The sequence below is a fragment of the Capricornis sumatraensis genome, chromosome 1, assembly GCF_032405125.1.
Source record: "Capricornis sumatraensis isolate serow.1 chromosome 1, serow.2, whole genome shotgun sequence".
NCBI classification, from domain to species: domain Eukaryota; kingdom Metazoa; phylum Chordata; class Mammalia; order Artiodactyla; family Bovidae; genus Capricornis; species Capricornis sumatraensis.
In genome coordinates, this window is record NC_091069.1 from 236763701 (window position 1) to 236784251 (window position 20551).

At 48.3% G+C, this 20551-nt stretch overlaps 1 protein-coding gene across 2 annotated transcripts in view; it reads right to left on the minus strand.

The window, feature by feature from the left end:
• MRAS (muscle RAS oncogene homolog) overlaps positions 1-20551 on the minus strand; it is a 63650-nt gene that overhangs the window by 30890 nt on the left and 12209 nt on the right. For both annotated transcript variants that reach the window (XM_068972014.1, XM_068972008.1), the window contains exon 2: positions 5190-5400. In XM_068972014.1, the coding sequence (XP_068828115.1) occupies positions 5190-5382 (193 nt within the window). In that variant the 5' untranslated portion in view covers positions 5383-5400. The remainder of the gene's footprint in view (positions 1-5189; positions 5401-20551) is intronic.

The following is a 20551-nucleotide window of genomic DNA, read 5'->3' on the forward strand; positions in this document are numbered from 1 at the left end:
CATCAAACCTGTGATTGCACATATATTGTTCAGGACTCATTCATTTATTTCACAGACATTCACTGTGGACCTACTCAATACTCTAGATGCTGAGGATATAGCAGTAAATAAAGTCTCTGCTCTCATAAATTTATATTTTAGTGGGAAGCAACAAAAACTCAAGTAAACAAATAAATATACTGCACATTTATAAACACATGTTCAACAGCAAAAGGTAGAATAAAGAAAAAGAGCTGGGCAGGGGGACAGAAGTGACAGGGGTGGATTGGATAAGAGTGTAGAGAAAACCTCTCAGATACAGGGACACTTGAACGGAGATCTAAATGAAGGAGATTGTATCTCTGCAGGAAGAACGCGCTCAGCAGACAGAACAGCAAACACAAATCCCCAAGGTGGGAATGCACCTGGTACCTGAAGGAACTGTTCTAAGCTCCAGGACTACAGACAAGCTCTGAAGGATGCTTTTTAAAATTAATTAAATTCTTATTCTACAATATCTGCCCTTTTAAAGTATACAAGTCAGTGCTTTTTAGTATGTACACAAAATTGTTCTATTTTTTTTTTTTAAGTGATGATTTGGTTTGGGTTCTGACCAAGATGGAGTATGGGCGACCAGATTTACCTTCTTACCTGAAATAACCAAAAAACAGACAAAATACATGAAACTGGATTTCAAGACATCAGACAACAGGCAACAAAGGACAGTGACTACTGAGGGATGGGATACAAAAGAGGGCACCTATGAGTGCCCAGTTCACTGCCCTGAGCACTACCAGGCTGCAGTGCTGAGAGGGGAAACCCAGGGATAAAGAACGTCATTTTATAATATAAAAGGGTCAATTCATCAAGCGAATGTACCCATCCTAAACACTTAGCAATTAACAACAGAGTGTCAAAATACATGCAGCAAGAACTGATCAAACTAAAAGGAAAAAAAATAGACAAATCCACAATTAAACTCTGAAATTCAACACCCCTCTCTCGCTAACTGAGAGGACAAGTAGAGAGAAGATCAATAAGGGTACAGAAAACCTAGAGAACACTACTTACAAATTTGATATAGTTGACATTTACAGAACACCACACCCAACAACAGCAGGATTCTTTTCACGCGCATGTGGAACATTTACCAAGATAGACCATATCCTGAGGCATAAAACGAGCCTCAATAAGCTTTAAAGAATTCAAATAATATACCGTACATTCTCTGACACGGTGAAACTAAAATAGAAATCGATGACAGAAAGATCTTTGGAAAATTCCTAAATAGTCAAAACCAAATAATATGCTTCTGAATCACTTATGGGTCAAAGAAGATATCAAAATGGAAATTAAATGGTATTTTTAACCTAATGAAAATGAAAACATAACATATTAAAATTTGTGGGACACAGCTAAATGAGTAGTAGTTAGGGGAAATTTATAATACAAAAATGAATATCTTATTAAGGAAGAAATGTTCAAATCAATGATATCAGCTGCTACTTTACACAAAGTAGTCAGGCAAAAGGAAACAAAAAACATAAGAGTGGAAATCAATAAAACCACATGGGAAAAATCAGTTGACTAAAAAATTGGTTCTTTGTGAAAATCAATGATACTGATAAATCTCTAGCCAGTCTGATCAGGAAAAAAGACAAAACACAAATTACCTATATCAGAAATGAGAGAGGCAACAGCACTATGGATTATACAGATGATAAAAGGATAATAAGAGAATATTATGAACAACTTGACGCCAATAAAGTTGATAAATTTGATGAATTGATCAAGTTTTTAAAAGACACAAACCACAAAAATTCACTGGAGAAGAAACAGATAACCTGAATAGCCCTATATCTATTTTAAAAATTGAATTTTTAGTTTAAAACCTTCCATAAAGAAAACTCCAAGCTCAGATGTCTTCATAGGTGAACACTCCTAAACATTAAAGGAAGAAATAATACCAATATTGTTCAAAGTCTTCCAGAAAATTGAAGAAGAGAGAGTACTTCTGAGATCATTCTAAAATCCAGCATTACTCAAACATTACAAGAAAACAACAAACCAATGCTGTATATTATCACCCTGCTTATTTAACTTATATGCAGCGTACATCATGAGAAACGCTGGGCTGGAAGAAACACAGGCTGGAATCAAGATTGCCGGGAGAAATATCAATAACCTCAGATATGCAGATGACACCACCCTTATGGCAGAAAGTGAAGAGGAACTCAAAAGCCTCTTGATGAAAGTGAAAGTGGAGAGTGAAAACGTTGGCTTAAAGCTCAACATTCAGAAAACGAAGATCATGGCATCTGGTCCCATCAGTTCATGGGAAATAGATGGGGAAACAGTGGAAACAGTGTCAGGCTTTATTTTTTTGGGCTCCAAAATCACTGCAGATGGTGACTGCAGCCATGAAATTAAAAGACGCTTACTCCTTGGAAGAAAAGTTATGACCACTCTAGATAGCATGTTGAAAAGCAGAGACATTACTTTGCCAACAAAGGTCCATCTAGTCAAGGCTATGGTTTTTCCAGTGGTCATGCTTGGATGTAAGAGTTGGACTGTGAAGAAAGCTGAGTGCTGAAGAATTGATGCTTTTGAACTATGGTGTTGGAGAAGACTCTGGAGAGTCCCTTGGACTGCAAGGAGATCCAACCAGTCCATTCTGAAGGAGACCAGCCCTGGGATTTCTTTGGAAGGAATGATGCTAAAGCTGAAACTCCAGTACTTTGGCCACCTCATGCACAGAGTTGACTCATTGGAAAAGACTCTGATGCTGGGAGGGATTGGGGGCAGAAGGAGAAGGGGACGACAGAGGATGAGATGGCTGGATGGCAACACTGACTCGATGGACGTGAGTCTGAGTGAACTCTGGGAGTTGGTGATGGACAGGAAGGCCTGGCGTGCTGCGATTCATGGGGTTGCAAAGAGTCGGACATGACTGAGTGACTGAACTGAACTGAACTGAATATCTCTCAAGAATATAGATGCAATAATTCTAAAAAAAAAGTGAGGTTTATCTACAATACAATGTTTTAATGTTAGAAAATTTAATCAATGTAATTTACTATATCACAGACTAAAAAGAACCCCATATAATATCTCAAGAGACACAGAAAAACCATTTGATATGTGCATATGGACAAATATAACATGTAGTCCTGATAAAAACTCTCATCAAACTAGGAATACAAAGGAACATCCTCAATTCAATAAAGGATAGCTATAAAAACTCTACAGCCAACATCATACTTAATGTTCAAAGACTAAAAGCTTTCTCCTTAAGATCAAAAACAAGACAAGTACAACATTAAGTCAATGAAATACGGCAAGAAAAAGAAATAGAAGCCTTCCAGATTGGAAAGAAAGAGGTAAAACTATCTTTTTTCACAGACATGATCATCTCTGCTGAAAATCCAATAGAATCTCCCCAAATCCACTAGCACTAATAAGTAATTAGCAAGGCTGCAGGTTACAATATATAAAATTCTACTGTATCTCTATACACTAGCAACAAACATTAAAAACAAATAAAAACTAGTATCGTTTATAATACAAAGGTAGGTATAGATCTGACAAAATATGTAAAAGAACCTATGCACTTCAAACTACAAAATAACTGATGAGAAAATTAAGGAAGACTTAAATAAATGGAGAGAGATACTGTCTTTATAGATTGGAAGGCTCAGCATTGTTAGGATGTCAGTTCTCCTCAAACTGATCTATAAATTCAATATAATCTCAATCAAAATCCAGAATATTAGAATTTAACTGATTCCAAAATTCATACAGAAATGAGAGAAACTAGGCTATCCAAAACAGCTTGAAAAAGTATATAAAGTTGGAGATTTACCTATACCTGATTCTAAGACTTATTGTAAAGCTATAGTTACCAAGACGGTATGCTACTGGTGTTAAGACAGACAATACATCAAACAAATAGAATACATGGACAATCAATTTTCATCAAAGATACAAAAATGACAATTTATTGGGGAAAGGACATTCTTTTCAACAAATAGTGCTTGGACAAGTAAGTGCATGTCCACATACCCAAAGATTAACTTTGTCCCATATCACACCACATACAAAAACTAATTCAGATCATAGACCTAAAGGTAATACCTAAAATGATTAAATTTCTAAAAGAAAACATAGGAGAAAACCTTTGTGACCTTGGGTTAGGAAAAGATATCTCAGACACAACACCAGAAGCACAATCCATAGAAGAACAAACTGATAAACTGAACTTCATCAAAATTAAAAACTCTGGTCTTTGAAAGACACTGTTAAGAGAACAAAAAACAAACCAAAGACTAGAAAAGTATTTGCAATTCACATATCTGACAGAGGACTTGTATCCTGGTGGTTTTCAAAGCTCGCCTCATAGTATAACACTCTATGGTTAATGGCTCTTTGTTTCAAGACTCAGAACAGTACAAAGTAAGGATCAGTATCACCATCACCTGAAGGGCTTGTTAAAATACAGGTTGCTGGGCCCCAACCTCAGAATTTCTGAATCAGCTGGGCCTGAGGGTTTTCATTTCTGCTAAATTCCCTGCTGGTGCACTGCTACTCCAGACCAACATAGACTAAACTAGAAACACAATGTCAAATGCAAGATTTCCCAGCCTGTCCTAGGGGCAGTTACCAAATAAACTATGCTTATTAAGAAAAAGGTTGATTTACTACTTTTTAATTAGTTAGTGCTCAGTTGTGTCCAACTCTTTGCAGCCCCATACACTGTAGCCTTCCAGGCTCCTCTGTCCATGGGATTTCCCAGGCAAGAATACTGGAGTGGGTTGCCATTTCCTACTTCAGGGGACCTTCCTGACCCAGGGATCAAACCCGGGTCTCTTGTATCTCCTGCATTGGCGGATGGATTCTTTACCACTAGCACCACATGGAAACTTCTTAATCAGCTAGCGATAGCAATAAATATTAATCAGAGCTTCTGATCAGACAGATATGACAACCATGACATCACTGAGTCGGCATGATTCTAAGCCTTGCCTCTTTGTTGAATACATATTTTGGTTTCTACAAAGCTGTTCAGAATTCACACTGGAAAACACACACAGTCTTACACCAACCACCCCATAACGGCAACATGGAAGAAAACAGCACACCCAGCTGAAGACTGTCAACTTTCCCTAAACCTGTACTAATGCCCCACCCCCATGCAGGCCTGTCAATCTCACCGTCTAAGATGGCCCACTGATTGTCAATCTCTGTATGTTTCAGGTAGGAGTCTTCGATGGTGGGGTCGTAGTCGGGCACAAAGATCTTCTGGAAAAACTGGATGGTGAGGGCGCTCTTGCCCACACCCCCATCTCCCACCACCACCAGCTTGTACGTGGGGAGGTTGTCGCTGGGGACTGCACTCGTTGCCATGTTGCTGGTTGGTCAGACCTGGGGAGGCAAGACATATGGAATGAGGCAGGGGGCTTCCTCCTCTTTGACTTCGGGGAAAATATTCACAGGGTTTCCTTTTTTCTTCTAAAGTAACAAATACTCCCAATTGTACAAATGAAGACCTGCAAAAGAAAAGTACCAAACCTGATCCCTCACCCAGAGACTATTACTGTTAAAATGATTTATTCAGTCATTTACTAGAAACCAACTATGTGCCAGGCCTGGCCCTGGGGACCTAATACTAGCAGATGCCATGGGGTCTTTAACCAGCCAAAGGGCATGTCAAACAAGCTATACCACCACTGAATTCTGCACTATGTTCCTGTACAGCTAAACACATGGGCATTGGTCTGAGCAGGGAGGGCATACAGGTTCACCTTTCACATCGAGTCTGGTCATTGGATTGAAGTGCTGAGAAGGATGGGAGGTTTTCTGAGCTCAATGGAAAGAGGAGCACAAGAGCTTAGCACACCTGAACTCAGAGTCCTGAGCCCCTTCTGACTCTCAGAATTCAGTGATCCTGGTTCCAGTCTCTGTTTCAACTTGCCTTTGATCATGCAGAAAGTCATGTGAGAATCTCATGACATCTGGTCAACCCATCTTTTAGTTGGGGAGGAAGAAGAGGAGGATCAGAGACAAGTTTTATGTTGATGGTATGGAGTCCAGAGAAGGCAGTGGTTCTTAACCAGGGGCAAAATGCAATGCCTGGAGATGTATTTAGATGCCAAAACCAAGTGAGTGCTACTAGCATCCCATCAGCAGAGGTCAGGGATGCTGCTAAACATCCTATAATGCCCAGGAAATTCCCCCTCCCAGCACATAATTATCCATCCTAAAATGTCCAGAGTGTCAAGGTGACTAGGCAGGGGCTGGAAACATGGGACTAAGATTCCAAAAAACAATTGAGCCTGAATAGCTCAGGACTGGCTGTGCAGAGGAGACAGAGAGACACAAAGAGTGGTCTTTGGAAACTGTATCACAAAGTGACAAGGAGGAGAGGTGGGCAGGGATCATGGAAGGAGCACTCAGAAAAACAGGAGGGAAACTAGGACCTGTCACAGTAAAGGAAGCCCAGAGTTTCCAGAAGGAGGGTGACAGCACCAAGGCGAAACACTGGTGGGAGAAACAGGAGGAGAGTCATCTAAGGATGAATTGGGGGTGTTGCCAGAGACCCAAGCTGCTCACTGCAGATGCTGCTGGAGGGAAGCACAAACCACCTGCGGTGGGCCATTCCCGAGTGGCTTCAGGGCTGGTAGAAGGGTGGGGGGTGGCATGCCAGGAGGCAATGCACCACTGTCCTGTTTGCATCTCTGCTGCTTGGGAATGTCACCAATTGAGCCACAGTTTCCTTACCTAATAGATTAAAGGGCTGAGTTTTCACAGTTGTTCTTAGCTCCAAGAGTCCTCCATGCTAGATTTCAACAGAAAGGGTGTTAGACACAAATGTGGATTATGAGGCCACCCTGATTTGCATGGGGGTATAGGCAATTGTGCAGTTACTGAAGCTTGATGTTGACATTTAGGATTTCCCTGCAGTGGCGGGGAAGTAGGCAGTTTTATACATTGCGGGTGAGAGTATAAATCTGTCCAAACTGGGCTGAGAGTACACTTGCATAAATATGTCAAAATTTAAAATGGACATATCCTCTTTTAAAGCTATACCACATGTGAGAATGTAGTCCAAGGAAGTAATCAGACAAGTATACAAAGATGTTAAGAACAGGGGTAAAAATGGAAATAACTTAAATACTGGGTAGATGGGTGAAGAGTTAAAAGTTTATCCATACAATGAAATACTAGATAGCCATTAAAAAAGGGTGCTATTGACTAGCCTAGAGAAGGTTTACAACATATATTTTTTAAAAAAAGCTGCAAAACAGCAAGTATATATGACTACATTTCCACGAAGTTACCCACCTATGAATCTACATGTCTGTGTGCTTCCAGGCACAGAGAGGACTGGCAGGTAGCTGTCTCTAAGGCAGATTTGGGGCCCTTTTTCAATTTTCCACAATAAGCATGTATCCTATTTGTGTATTAGAAAAGCCGGACAATATTATGAATGTTCAGGCCACCTGGAAATGTGTGATTCCCTGTCCTTTTGAGTGGGAATTTAAGCTCCCCTGGTGCAAGGATAAAAGGACCAGGTGCCAGCTAAGCCCCAGCATCTGGCTCCCTCATCCCCCCAAAAGGTGAGCATAATGGTGGCGATAAGCTGCGGCCTCAACGCACTGAGCTCTCCCGCATGACAAAGCTGGTGGTCCCAAAGGGCGAGAGGCGTGTTGAGGGAGACAGAAATGGGGGGCGGGGAGGGTACGGGCTGCTCTCTGTCTTCTCTGCCTCTCGGGGGTCAGGGGAGTCTGATGTCAGCTCCTCACTGCCTCTCCTTAACCACTGACCTAGCCTGAGGAGGGTGGTGACAGATGGGCCAGAGTGAATGTGTCTGCCTGTGAGAGGCTGTTTTTAAAGCTCCCTTCCAAGGAGATATAAACGACTATGCATAAAATAAATAAGCTCCCAGGATATAATGTATAGCATAGGGAATATAGTCAATATTTCACAATAACTTTAAATGGAATATAATCGATAAAAATTTTGAATTACTATGTTGTACACTTACAACTAATATAATATAAATCAACTATACCTCAATTAAAAAAAAACAGAAAAAAATGAAAGCTATCTTCCCTTCTCGCTGGCAGCAACGTGAATAAAAAATACTAAGCGGGTGGAAAGGTATCAGGAAGGAAAATAATTTCTCTTGATTTTCTTCTCAAAATAAAACAAGAAATACATCATAAATATGATAGAGGACATGAATCCAACCTTTGAGGCGGCGCTCAAACCACCCACAGCAGAATCACCTGGGGACCTGAAAAAATTGCCCTCTGCCTGCAAGCGAGGCAGCTGGCAGGAAGCAGATGAGGCTGATTTCCTTTCACAGTGCCCTGCACTCAGGGGTTGAGCCCAAGAGATCACAGGGCGGGGGGCAATTCAGAGCTCCCTCCAAACTCAGACTCAATGGAGCAGGGTTAGAATGCATGGTTAACATAAACACTGGACTGGTCCCTCATAGGGGAAAACCCTTCAGCACTTCCCATAGCAGATGGGGATTCATTGGACATTCATGGCTGACCTCTCACACTGCTCTCTCCCAAGCGACTGTGTTTTCCAGTGTACCCTGAGGTCATGCGGTGCCCTTTGCCCACCCCACCCCCACTGGGGCCGAGGGGAAAGAGCCCAGGCCCAGGAATCACCTCCCATGGGCGGTCCCCCCTCCAACACATGTCCCGCAGCTCCTGGTGCAGAGGCCCCCACGACTTGTAGAGGACTTAAAGTCCTCTGCACTTACTGTACATAACAGGGGAGGGCTGCATCTCATCCTTTCATCACCTGGCCTGGCACAGCATCAGCAAGGACAGTTGTTAGCTAGAGGTACCAGGGCCCATCAATGGCTTTTTTAAAAAAAATTATTTATTTGGCTGCACCAGATCTTAGTTGCAGCATGTGGGATCTTAGTGCCCTGACTAGGGATCGAACCCGGGGCCCCTGCATTGGGAGCAAGGAGTCTTGGCCACTGGACCACCAGGGAAGTCCAAACAACCATTAGACGACCTATCACACAGTGCCAGCCTCTCCACACAGAGGGCTCAGAGGTGGCTCACTCAGCCACAGGTTGGGACTGTCTCCCTCCCCTCCCAAGCGCGACTGGTCACACAGATAAGACGCTCCTGGAACCAACTGTAAGCCTAGGAGGAAAAGAAGGTTTGCAAGGGTGTGACTGGAGTCCAGAAAACTCCCCAGTCCATAAGGTCTCTTGAGCAGAACCTCCCCTGAAATAATCCCTGACTCAAAGGATGTCTTTGTAAACAGGGAAGGCAGTCAAAATGCCAAGGGGCGTGTACCACCCTCCTACAAAGTCGGCTGATCTCACGTGATGTGGAGAAAGGTTTTTGAAAGTCACCACAGGGTAAAAGGTTGGTTGGTGGTTAAGTAGCAAACTGCTTCCATTTACAACATCCCTCTCCTCTCTGGCCTATTCAACTAGACAGTATCTCTGACATCACTCTAGAACACTGGTTCTTCACCATTTGGGGGTCATAGATGGCCCCTCGGAGGTGGGAGGGTGAAATAAGGTGGGTCTGGGGCTGCCTTTAAAGTCTCCCCACTGATTTTCCATACCTGATACTCTCCCAACCCACCAGCTGAGTGACCTTGGGCGAGTTAACCTTTCGCAGCCTCAGTTTTTATTAATACTTGTAAGATGGGGTTGGCTAGAGAACCATCTTTTCCAGGATTGCTCTAAGCATGAAATTAAAATGTATGAGAGGAGCCCGGCTTAGAGAAGGTTCTCAGATGTCTGTTCTCTTGCCTTGTTTACTTTGCTCCCAGAAGACAGTCCCACAGACTCCCTCCCTCCACTCTTGGGGCTCAGCAATTCCCAGCCTCCTCCCCCGCCCCCATCAGAGGCCCCACTGCCACCTCAGCTGCCTTGCAGTCGGATTAAATAGGCTTGTGTGGCAACGTCACCCGTCATTTAGAACATTGTTTCCATGGGAAATGGCTCTGAGGTTCCAGGCAGCCCACTCCACTCAGAAACCAACTTTTGGAACGGCAGCCACAGGGCAGAGGAGGTGGCTGCATGCTGGCTGCCATGGCAACCACCGCTCCCAGAGCCCCTCCCAGTGCACAGGCAACCCAAATTCTACCTCATATTGAAAACTTCTTCCTAAAAGGCAGTATCACTGTCTGGATGATTTTAGTGACGTGTATATGAAAACTTCAGGCATCTTTCAGCTGAGAAATAAGCTTTTCTGGTGGCTGTCTTTTGCTCCTTTTCTCTCCCCAGAATTAGCACCATCCTGCATGGGTTGAAGTTATTTCCTGAATGGCAGATTCACCTCCCCAGCAACTGGGGAGCTCCATGTGGACAACAGCCACGTCTCCTCAATCCTTTGTTACTCATGCGGCCAGGCAGGGATGTATACCCCTTAGAGTGTATTTGACTACCCAGCCCGCCCTCCCTTGGATCAAGAAGCAGGGCAAGACACCCGCTCTTCTGATAGGGGCAGCCTCGTGGCCCTAGGAGGTGTGTGTGTGTGTGTGTGTGTGTGTGTGTGTGTGTGTGTGTGGGTGGGTGGGTGGGTGGGGTGGGCTTAGGTGGACACAGGACCCCTGAATAACCTTTCCACTCAGCAATTTTCAAAGTGTGCTTGGAAGTGGGGGGTGGTTCCTGACACCTCCTGGGAAGTCTTGGGCAAAGACTCTGTTCTTGGGAGAAGGGGGAATTGGAGGGGTGTGTCAGTCATAGCCTTGGACTCTTCAGCCAGGCAGCTTGAATTCCACTCAGTGTCTCTAATATGGACTGCCTGTGTGACCGGGAGCAAGTTTCTTAATTTCCGGGAGCCTCAGTTTCCCCATCTATAAAATAGAACAGAACCCTCGAGAATGTGTAATTACAGTCCCAGTGGAAAAAAAACTGGGGGTGGGGGTCCCCGAGTAAGGGCATATTTGCACTGATGTGGCAAGTAGCCGGGCCCCTGGGCTCCCTCCAGTGTGGTAGGCCCCAGTGATCTGGACCTTGCCCACCCCGTCCTGAAGGTGCCCGTACCGCAGAGGGCTGCTGGAGGACCCAACATAGTAACAAATGCCTAGGACAGCGGTGGGCCCCAGCAGCCCCTCAGAACAGCAGTGCCCAGTGGCTATTATCCCTCACCAAATCTGCCCCCTCCTCCCGAAGTTCGCAGTTTCTAGGGCTTCTACAGAGCTTATTTCCCAAAAGAATAGTCCAGAACACTGCCCATTTTTCCAAGTGGACACATGGTAAAAGAAGACGTTGGCCGCAGACCCTGTCAAGGGGCTCACTGGGCTTCCTGGCCTCTCCATGCACCCCACCCCGCCAGCACCACTTCCAAAGTAGTGTCATGTAGTCCTGGCCAGAATAAGAGGCGCCAGGAGAAGCCTCACAGCAGTAACAACCCCCACCATTTAGAGGGCATCGACTGGGTATGGATCAGACACCAAAGGTCAGGCTTGGCGCCATCATGCCACACTGCCTAGAATTCTTCTGGTTATTTTTGCAGCATCACAGTACATTTCTTGGACTGTCTCCGTGATTCATAACCCAAAGGGCACTCTTCATCCTCCCTGACCACAAGAACCGTGGTAGTGGTCATCCCAGAGCCTCCCCCAAAGATGCTACCAACTTAATTGAAGGTTTAGTTTCATTGCTTTTTGCTTCTCTGTTTCTAGACTAATCATTTTAAAGATTCCTTCCTCAACTGATCAGTTGAACTGCAAGTTGTCTGGTAAATAAAGCTGGAAGACGGAGACACATTCATTATTAATGCAGCTCTTGGGAGAGTGAATGGACTGTCATTCACATTGAGTGGAATCAGCCTGGGGAAGTTAATCTCATCTCTGTGATGTCTGGGTGTGCCCAGTGCAGGGGGATGAGGACACACTGCGGAGGAGGACCCAACCCATGTGGAGGAAACAGCTCTGCATTCCAGGAGCTGCCCTTCCCTTCTGCACAATTCCCAGAAACGGGCAGCTTCCCCGGGGGCTGCTGATTTGCAGGCAGTGCATAAATGATGTGCAGACCCGCCAGGGGTCTAGGCCACTTGGCATCCCTAAGGCTCCATTCTCACCTCGAGGAGACTTTGCTCCATCCTTTGTCTCCCACCTTGGCTATTCCCAGGCTAGCACTGTCACTGCATCACTCAGGCCCTCGAGGAAGCTACTGGTGCACTCAGCTCACTTAATCATTAAGACTTAACCACCTATGGCTGATTTGTGTTGATATACGGCAGAAACTGACACTATAATATTGTAAAGAAATTCTCTTCCAGTTAAAAGTAAACGAGTTTAGGATTAACAAAAAGATGACCACCAACCCAACTGTGTGTGTTATTTTATGCTGGACAGGACCTTACATATTATCAGGTCTAGATGGTGAGTCTATAGCATGGGTGCCCCTCCTTCCCAGAGCCAAGGCAGATATTGAAGCCCATTGTGCTCCTCCTCTCTGCTCAGTCTTACAACCCTTTTCAATGCAGCGCCCTTGGCAGCCAGAACCAGACAACTGGTCCAGAGATGAAACTTGTTTGCCATCCCAGATGGAACCCAGTCGTGTTTGACTCTTTGTGACCCCATGGACCATAGCCTGCCAGGCTCCTCTGTCCATGGAATTCTCCAGGCCAGAATACTGAAGTGGGTAGCTGTTTCCTTCTTCAGGGGATCTGCCCAACCCAGGGATCGAACCCAGGTTCTCACACTGCAGGCAGATTCTTTACTGTCCAAGCCACCAGGGAAGCCGCACTACTCTTCAGGTTCCCTCCAAAACATCCCACGGACTGGCCATCCTGTTCCACGGGAGGGGCTCAGGACATTTAGGGGGAGCCTGCCTGGCTTTCTCTGGGGAACTCTGCTAATGGATCAGCCCCTGCTTTTCTACCCTATCAAATCCAAGTTCCTCTGCCAGGATCACACCTGGACTGCAGCAGCAGAGCAGAAATACCAGACCAGAAGTCCAGAGATCCAGGCAAAAGCCACTGCTTGAAGTCAGGTGAGGAAAACAACGCCCTTGACCTTCCTCATGAACCCCAAGTACGATGTGCTTCCTTATATTACAGCTTAACACTTGGGCCTTACTTGCTAGTCTGTGGGTGCCTCCTGACTGAGCCTGAGAGCTTAGCCATTTACAACCAGCACTATGAGTCCCAGAGTAGGTGTGCAGGAACCACCTGTTGTAATGATTATAACAGCGGCCCTGTTAAAAATAACAGGAACATTTAACTAATGTAAGCGATGTGTCTGAGACTTTTGGAAGAGTTTACTAAATTAACTTATTTAATTCTCATAACAACCCTATGAGGTATAACTTAATTGTCCCCATTTTACAGTTGAAGAAACTGAGACACAAAGAAGTAAAATAACATTTCTCTCTCTCTCTTCTTTTGCCATGCCCCGTGGCTTGTGGGATCTTAGTTCCCTGACTGGGGACTGAACCTGGGGCCCTCAGCAATGAGAATGTGGAGTCCTAACCACCGGACTGTCAGGAAATTCCCAAACGTCTTTTAGGTCATCAGCTAGAAAGCAACAGTGACAGGATCTGAAACCACGCATTATGGCTCCAGAGCCTGTGGCCAGCCCATCAGGCTAGGCATCCTCTCGTGATAGGCAGGATATTGCAGGGACAGAGTCAGGCCAGGCCAGAGAGAGAAGATCCAGAAGCGCTGGGAAGAGGTCAGCAGAGAGCCAGGGAGGTGGTGTTAGAGTCAGGGCGACCTCCATGACTAGACTGCTGCCCCCAGAGGAGCAGCTGAGCCCGTCTGCACCCAAGAGTCATCAGGGCAAATGCTAGCCTCTGGGAACAGACACGCCATGCCCCCCGCCGTCCCCTATCCTGACTGTGACCAAAAAGGACACAGGGCTGGTACTGACAGGTACTCCTGTTTTGAGGATCAGAGAGGAAGCTGAGGGATCAAGCGGCTGCTCAGTGTCGTGGGAGCACCAGGGCTCTGAGACCTCATTTTCTAGCACCCTGCTTGGGACCCTCTCCACTGTGCTTGTCCCTGCCTCAGTCCATCCCCTTGTGGTCTTACACACCGGTTGCTCCTTGCCCAGCTTGGGGCTGCACCTCACTTAAAACCCCTCACCAAGGAGCCTGAGCTAGGAATCACACATTTGCAAACTTTGACAAGTTACATTCTGTACCTCGGTTTTCTCTTCTGTAAAAGTGGAGACGGCAGCGTTTGACTTGTGGGGCTCTGGCTCACAGACAGTGTTCAATAAACATCAGGTAGTTACCATCATCTCTCTACCACAATGCCAAAAATTGATGCCTTCAAACTGTAGTGCTGGAGGAGACTCCTGAAAGTCCCTTGGACAGCAAGGAGATCAAACCAATCAATCTTAAGGGAGATCAACCCTGGATATTCACTGGAAGGACTGAAGCTACAGCTCCGGTATTCTGGTCATCTGATGAGAACAGACGACTCATTGAAAAAGTCCCTGATGCTGGGAAAGATTGAGGGCAGAAGGAGAAGGGGGCGTCAGAGGATGAGATGGCTGGGTGATTCAATGAATGTGAACTTGGACAAACTCCGGGAGATGGTGATGGAGAGGGAGGCCTGGTGTGCTACAGTCCATGGGGTTGCAATGAGTCACCCACGGCTGGGCTATTGAACAACAACAAAGTTACCATCATCAGCATCCTTCAAAATTCATCCGAAGTCCCTCCCCCTGCAGGAAGCCCTCCTGCCTCCCCAGAGTCCTTCCTGAGCTCATGCCCTGCTAACCAGCTGGTTCCACAGATGACGACTCATGAGAACTCAGCCCCTCGCCAGTCCCTCCTTGGGGCACTCTCACACCCATCTGCCAGCTGGTCTCAACACCCCATTCTCCTTGTTGGGGGGAGGGGACAGTCTCCTGTAGCGATGCTGTAAAACATCAAGCCCCCACATGCTGCTGACCCAACAATGGAGATTTAAGCTCCTCAAAGACATTTCCCCAAATATTCAGGAGATGCTTGTTCACTGAAGAGACCACAGCAAATATCAAATTACTGGGAACTCAGCATGAGACACAGTTTCTCCCTCTTTAAATCCAGAGGTGCTCTCCATCATAAAACGTAGCCCTGCTCTGGGTTACTACTAGCTTGGCAGATTTATCCTTGGAAAGAAAAGCCTATTAGGGACACACGACAAGAGAAAGGGCCCAGAGGAGAATGAGCCAGGAGTAAAGTTGACAGACCACCAGTGCACACAGAGGCTCAGATCCAGGAGGCATGCATGTCCAGTCAGTGCTCCCAGAGCCTGAGATGAATGAGCCCCCACCCCTGGCCTCAGGGTTCAAGGGGTGTGCGGGGGGAGGGGCAGACAGAGGGTTACAATACAAGAGGCTAATGAGTAGGCACACAGGGAGAGCAGGAGGGTACCATGCCCAGCCTGTGGGTACTGCAGAAGGCTTCCTGGTAGAAGCAATGCCAAAATGGGGTCTTGTAGGCCAAGTAAGTATCAGCTAAGGTGAGTGATGGAGACAAGCATATCCTAGGTGAGGACCAGAAGGTGCAAAGGAGTAAAGCACAGAGGTGTGAAAAACCAAGCAGGTGCCAAGTTCTGCAAACACCACACTGTGACTGGACTGCGGGATGTGTCCCGTGTGCCATGGCGGTAGGGTGGGGGTGGGGTGGGAAGGGGGCAGTGGGGAGCACCTGCTGCTCCCTGACAACCTGGAATGTCGGTCTTTGTATCCTGAGCACTAAGCACAGAATCTGGCACGTGGTGGCTGCCCATCAGCACTGAATGATGAAGGAACAAGTGCAGGGCTGTGGGGCGAGGTAGGGGGAGCACAGGGGGCCGGGAGGCCCTGGGTGGGACTCTCCCCTCCCCACAGGGTGCCATGTAGGCTCTCTGGAAGGCTGCCCAGTCTGGTGGGCCCACAGCCCTTTCTGATGACCACAGTGATGTCTACCCAGCAGAAAAGCCCAGTGGAGCCTGGATAAGCTGTGTGAGAACTAAGGGCTCCAGAGGCTCCGAGGAGAGGGGAAGCAGATGGACGGGAATGCAGGGTCACGTGGGAGCAGGAAGGTCGCGTAGGCAGGGCTGACACGGCCACAGAGGCCCCAAGGCAGAGCTGCAAGGGGTGGCATTTGGTCTCCCCACTCAGCAGCCAGGAGCAGCATCAGGGATACCAAGGTATGTGCCCTTGGGCACAGCTGGAAGAGGGCCAAGCTGGGATTTGGCACCAAGACTGACAACTAAAAACTAAAATTCTGCCCCACTCCCCACCCAGCTACACTAGGGGAGGGTGGTCTGAGAGGCTCTCAGGACCAAGGGATTAACGAGGGCTTCAAGGTCTCAGTCCACACTGCCCTTCAGAACCACATGCTCTGTTAGCACCCCTGGGTCGCGGGGTGCTGCCACCGGCCACTTGGCCCTCACAGACCCATGTCCTCATGGGTTGGGGGGCCACCAACCCCCCGCCCCTTCTGTCCCCACATCCCACCGCCACAGGGAGGGTGGAGCTGAACCCAGTCCAGGGGTGAGGGCCAGGGCTGCCGCCCTACCTCAAGAGGCAGAGAGGAATTTAAATTCTTATTCTCAGGGACCTCCTTGGTGGCCCAGTGGTTAAGAATCCAACGTGCAATACAGGGGACGTGGGTTCGATCCTTGGTCAGGTAACTGAGATCCCACATGCCGTGGAGCAACTAAGCCCTCAACTCCAAGTGAGTCCACGTTCCGCGATGAAAGATCCTGCATTGTAGAACTAAGACCCGATGCAGCCAAAGAAAGAAAGAAATACTTGTCGTTGTTGTTCTTATTCTCAGTCCTGGAGGCCTCTCCGTTTCCCTCAGTTCAGTTCAGTTCAGTTCAGTTGCTCAGTCGTGTCCGACTCTTTGCGACCCCATGAATCGCAGCACGCCAGGCCTCCCTGTCCATCATCACCAACTCCCAGAGTTCACTCAGACTCACGCCCATTGAGTCAGTGATGCCTGCTGCCGCTGCTGCTGCTAAGTCGTTTCAGTGTGTCCAACTCTGTGCAACCCCATAGATGGCAGCCCTCTAGGCTCCTCTGTCCCTAGGATTCTCCAGGCAAGAATACTGGAGTGGGTTGCCATAGCACAGGGCAGTTCCACCAACAGCTGAAGAGGAGAGTTTCTCAGCCTTAGAGAGGCATCTGTGTGCGCACTGGGAAAGTCAGGCTGGGTGTCACCCCACTGCAGAGGGCTGACTTCTGGGCTCCCAAAGTGAGGCCCTCAGACTCCCCAAAGCCTGGCAGGTTGCTCCCATTCTGATTCAGCTGCCCTCTCAGGCCACGCCTGGAGCAAGGGCTCCTGTGAGCCCCCCTCATCTTCACATCTCTTCCTGGGCTGCCTTGGCTCAACCCCCACAGGCCCCTTCTCCCACCCTCTGCCCTGGCCCTCTGTCCTCTGCCTCCCCCATCTGCTCCAACATCCCTTTACCTTGCTTGAATCCCAGGCCAAGGCCTGGTGGCACATCCACCTCAGTGGCTGGCTCTGTCTTGTCGCCTGGGACCCCTCCACCAGTGCTGGCCTCCCCAACTCCAGCGCTGTCCCCCACCGACTCCAGTGCTGTCATCCCTCACCTAATCCCGGGCACAGTGCTCCTGGAAAACCCGCCATGGGAGCTGGAAACTCCTCCCACAGGCCCACCTGAACTGCCCCAGCATCTGCGTGCTTAGGGACAGAGGCGGTGCCAACCTGTCAGGGAGTCTGCAAATGAATGCCATCTGCCTGCACTGCCTTTTTACCTTCCCTGCCTGTGAAAACATTCCCTCTGAGGAACAGCCACCCTGTCCCCCCGCCTCCCAAAGCCACCCCTTCTTCCCCGGCCTCTCTCACTCCCCAGGTCACTTTCCACTGAGCCACCTTGCCTGTGACGACCTGGAGTGCTGGCCAGGTGGCAGCCAGAGGGCTTTGCGGCCACTATTCCATTAGACTCATCACGGCCACCTCGCTGACAGGGCTCTGTCCAGCCCCTGAGGTCCCCGAGGTTGTCTAGGCCACGCATCTCCATCTGCAAGTGACCACGAGCCCCCTTCTCGGCTGCACGGCCACACTCACTCTTCTCCCTTCAAATCAACGAGCCAGGAGTTGTTTTATTATCACATCTCCCCCGCTAGAGTGGGGCTGGGGAGCTATAGGCTGGACCTCATATTCCTCATCTCAAGGTCACTATCTTTCTCTTGAGTGGGGTGTGTGCTCACCAGGGCACAACTTCACAGGCTGTCCCTCAGGGATGACCCAGCCTAGAGCTGCTGCCTCCCAGAACCCAGGGCCTCCCACCAGCCCAGGAGGCAAGTGGCCCAGGAGAAGGGCAGGCATGGTGACAGCAAAGGGAAGGCCTGGGTGCAGGGAGCAGGCCTCCCTTTGTGTCAGCAGCCCCTTGCCACTGACATGGATGCTCCTTATCAGGCGTCAATTGTTAAACTCCACCCTCCCACATCCTGGCTGACCCACCATCTGAACTGCTTTATCCCACAGTAGCAGAAAGAGGAGCTCGGAAGACAAATGGATACCCCAAACTCACATGTAGGCAGAGGCAAGGTGGATAAATGGGAGAAGGGGACAGAGACAGGCAAGGGCGAGCAGTGGGGCCTGGGGTAAAGAGGAGACCTCTGGCAGCCTTCACCAGCTGACGGTTACGACAGGAGCATGTCTGCAACAGGGTTACCAGAGAGTCCAGATTTTTTAAGAGTAGCCACATATCTGAATTTTTATGTGAAACTAATTTTTTTTTAATGTTGGCTTCCCAGGTGGTGCTAGTGGTAAAGAACCCACCTCCTAATGCAGGAGATGTAAGAGAGTGATGAGGATTTGATGACTATCCACTCCAGTACTATTGCCTAGAAAATCCCATGGACAGAGGAGCCTGGTAGGCTACAGTCCATGGGGTCACAAGGAGTTGGACACGACTGAGCAACTTCACTTACTCACTTACTTACTTACTTCAGGAAGTTCCCTGGGAGGAGGAAATAGCAACCCACTCGAGTACCTGGCCTGGAGAATCTCATGGACAGAGTAGCCTGGCAGGCTATAGTCCAAAGGGTTGCAAAGAGCTAGACAATGACTGAAGTGACTTAGCACACATGCACCAATTAAAAAGTTGTATACACTATACAAGACCAACAAATCACCCTCCTGGGGGACCCCAGACCATAAAGGCACCTGCTGCTACCCTGGCCACCCTGAGCATGCCAGCACTGAGTGGTGCGGCCACTCCAAGGCAGATAACCTTTTGCACAGCCTTGGCCTGGCCTGGCTTTTGGCCTTGACTTTGGTGTGAGGTTAAAGGAAGGGCTTCCCTGGTAGTTCAGCTGGTTAAGAATCCGCCCTCAATGCAGGAGATTCTAGTTCTATTCCTGGATGGGGAAGATTCCCTGGAGAAGGGACAGGCTACCCATACCAGTATTCTTGGGCTTCCCTGGTGGCTCAGATGGTAAAGAATATGCCTTCAATGAGGGAGACCTGGGTCCGACCCCTGGGTTGTGAAGATCCCCTGAAGGAGTACATGGCAACCCACTCCAGTATTCTTGGCTGCAGAATTCCCATAGACAGAGGACCCTGGTGGTGGCTACAGGTCATGGGGTTGCAAAGAGTTGGATAGGACTGAGTGACTAAGCACAGATTAAAGGAAGTGACCTTCACACCAAGGAGCAGCAGTAGGGGCTGGGTGCTCAGCTCAGAGACTCTCCAGTCCGGCCATCTTTAGCTGGGAAGGGCGGGGGGCGGGGGGTGCAAGCAACCACCCCAAATCCTGGCAGAGCCTGAGGAGGAGGAGGGCAGAGAGGCACATTCAAAATTGACTATTGCTTTGATTTCCTTCCATCATGTACATACAAAATGTTAAACACCATAAATGAAAAATGTGAAAAATTTTATGTTCAACCAAAAATGAGAAAGAAACAGGATTGAGGCCCATCCCTGAGGTGAGGAGAGGCAATCCAACCCCCATTCTAGATGAGTGAGCACACTGTAGAGAAAAGGGCTGGAGCAAAACAAAGGGGAGACTTTCTGAACGCGAGGCGGGCATGGCAATGAGCGCCCTGGGGAGGTGGCATGGGGGTGGCGCTCCTGGGCAAAGGGAAAGGCCAGGGAGGCAGGACGGGGGAGGGTCCAGCTCCCTGAGTCTGAAGGCCTAAACTTGGCTGGAGGTGAGGAAGGCGGACTTCTCAAGGACCCTGCCAAACTCTGGAAGGGCAGGAGACCACTTTTCAATCTCTTTCCCCAGACCTAAAGGGCAGCTGCATCTTCCCTGCCCTCCTGGCCTGGCTGGACCGCAAGCCCGGGATGGACAGAGAGCAAAGGGCAGAGTGGGCAGGCCCGCTCAGTTCCCAAGCAGCAGGGGCCACCTAGAAGCCTCCATTGGCTGGGGGCGCTGGCTGCCTACCTCTCTTTCTTCTACATGTGGCACTTTTATAGAAGGTTGTGAATCAAAGCATCTGCCCCCTTGGCTACGTGTGCGAACTTGGCTGGTGCGAACTCACTTCAGTTGTGTCTGACTCTTTGCGACCCTATGGACTGGACCCCACCAGGTTCCTCTGTCCATGGGATTCTCCAGGCAAGAATACTGGAGTGCGCTGCCATTTCCTTCTCCAGGGGATTTTCCCAGCTCAGGGATCA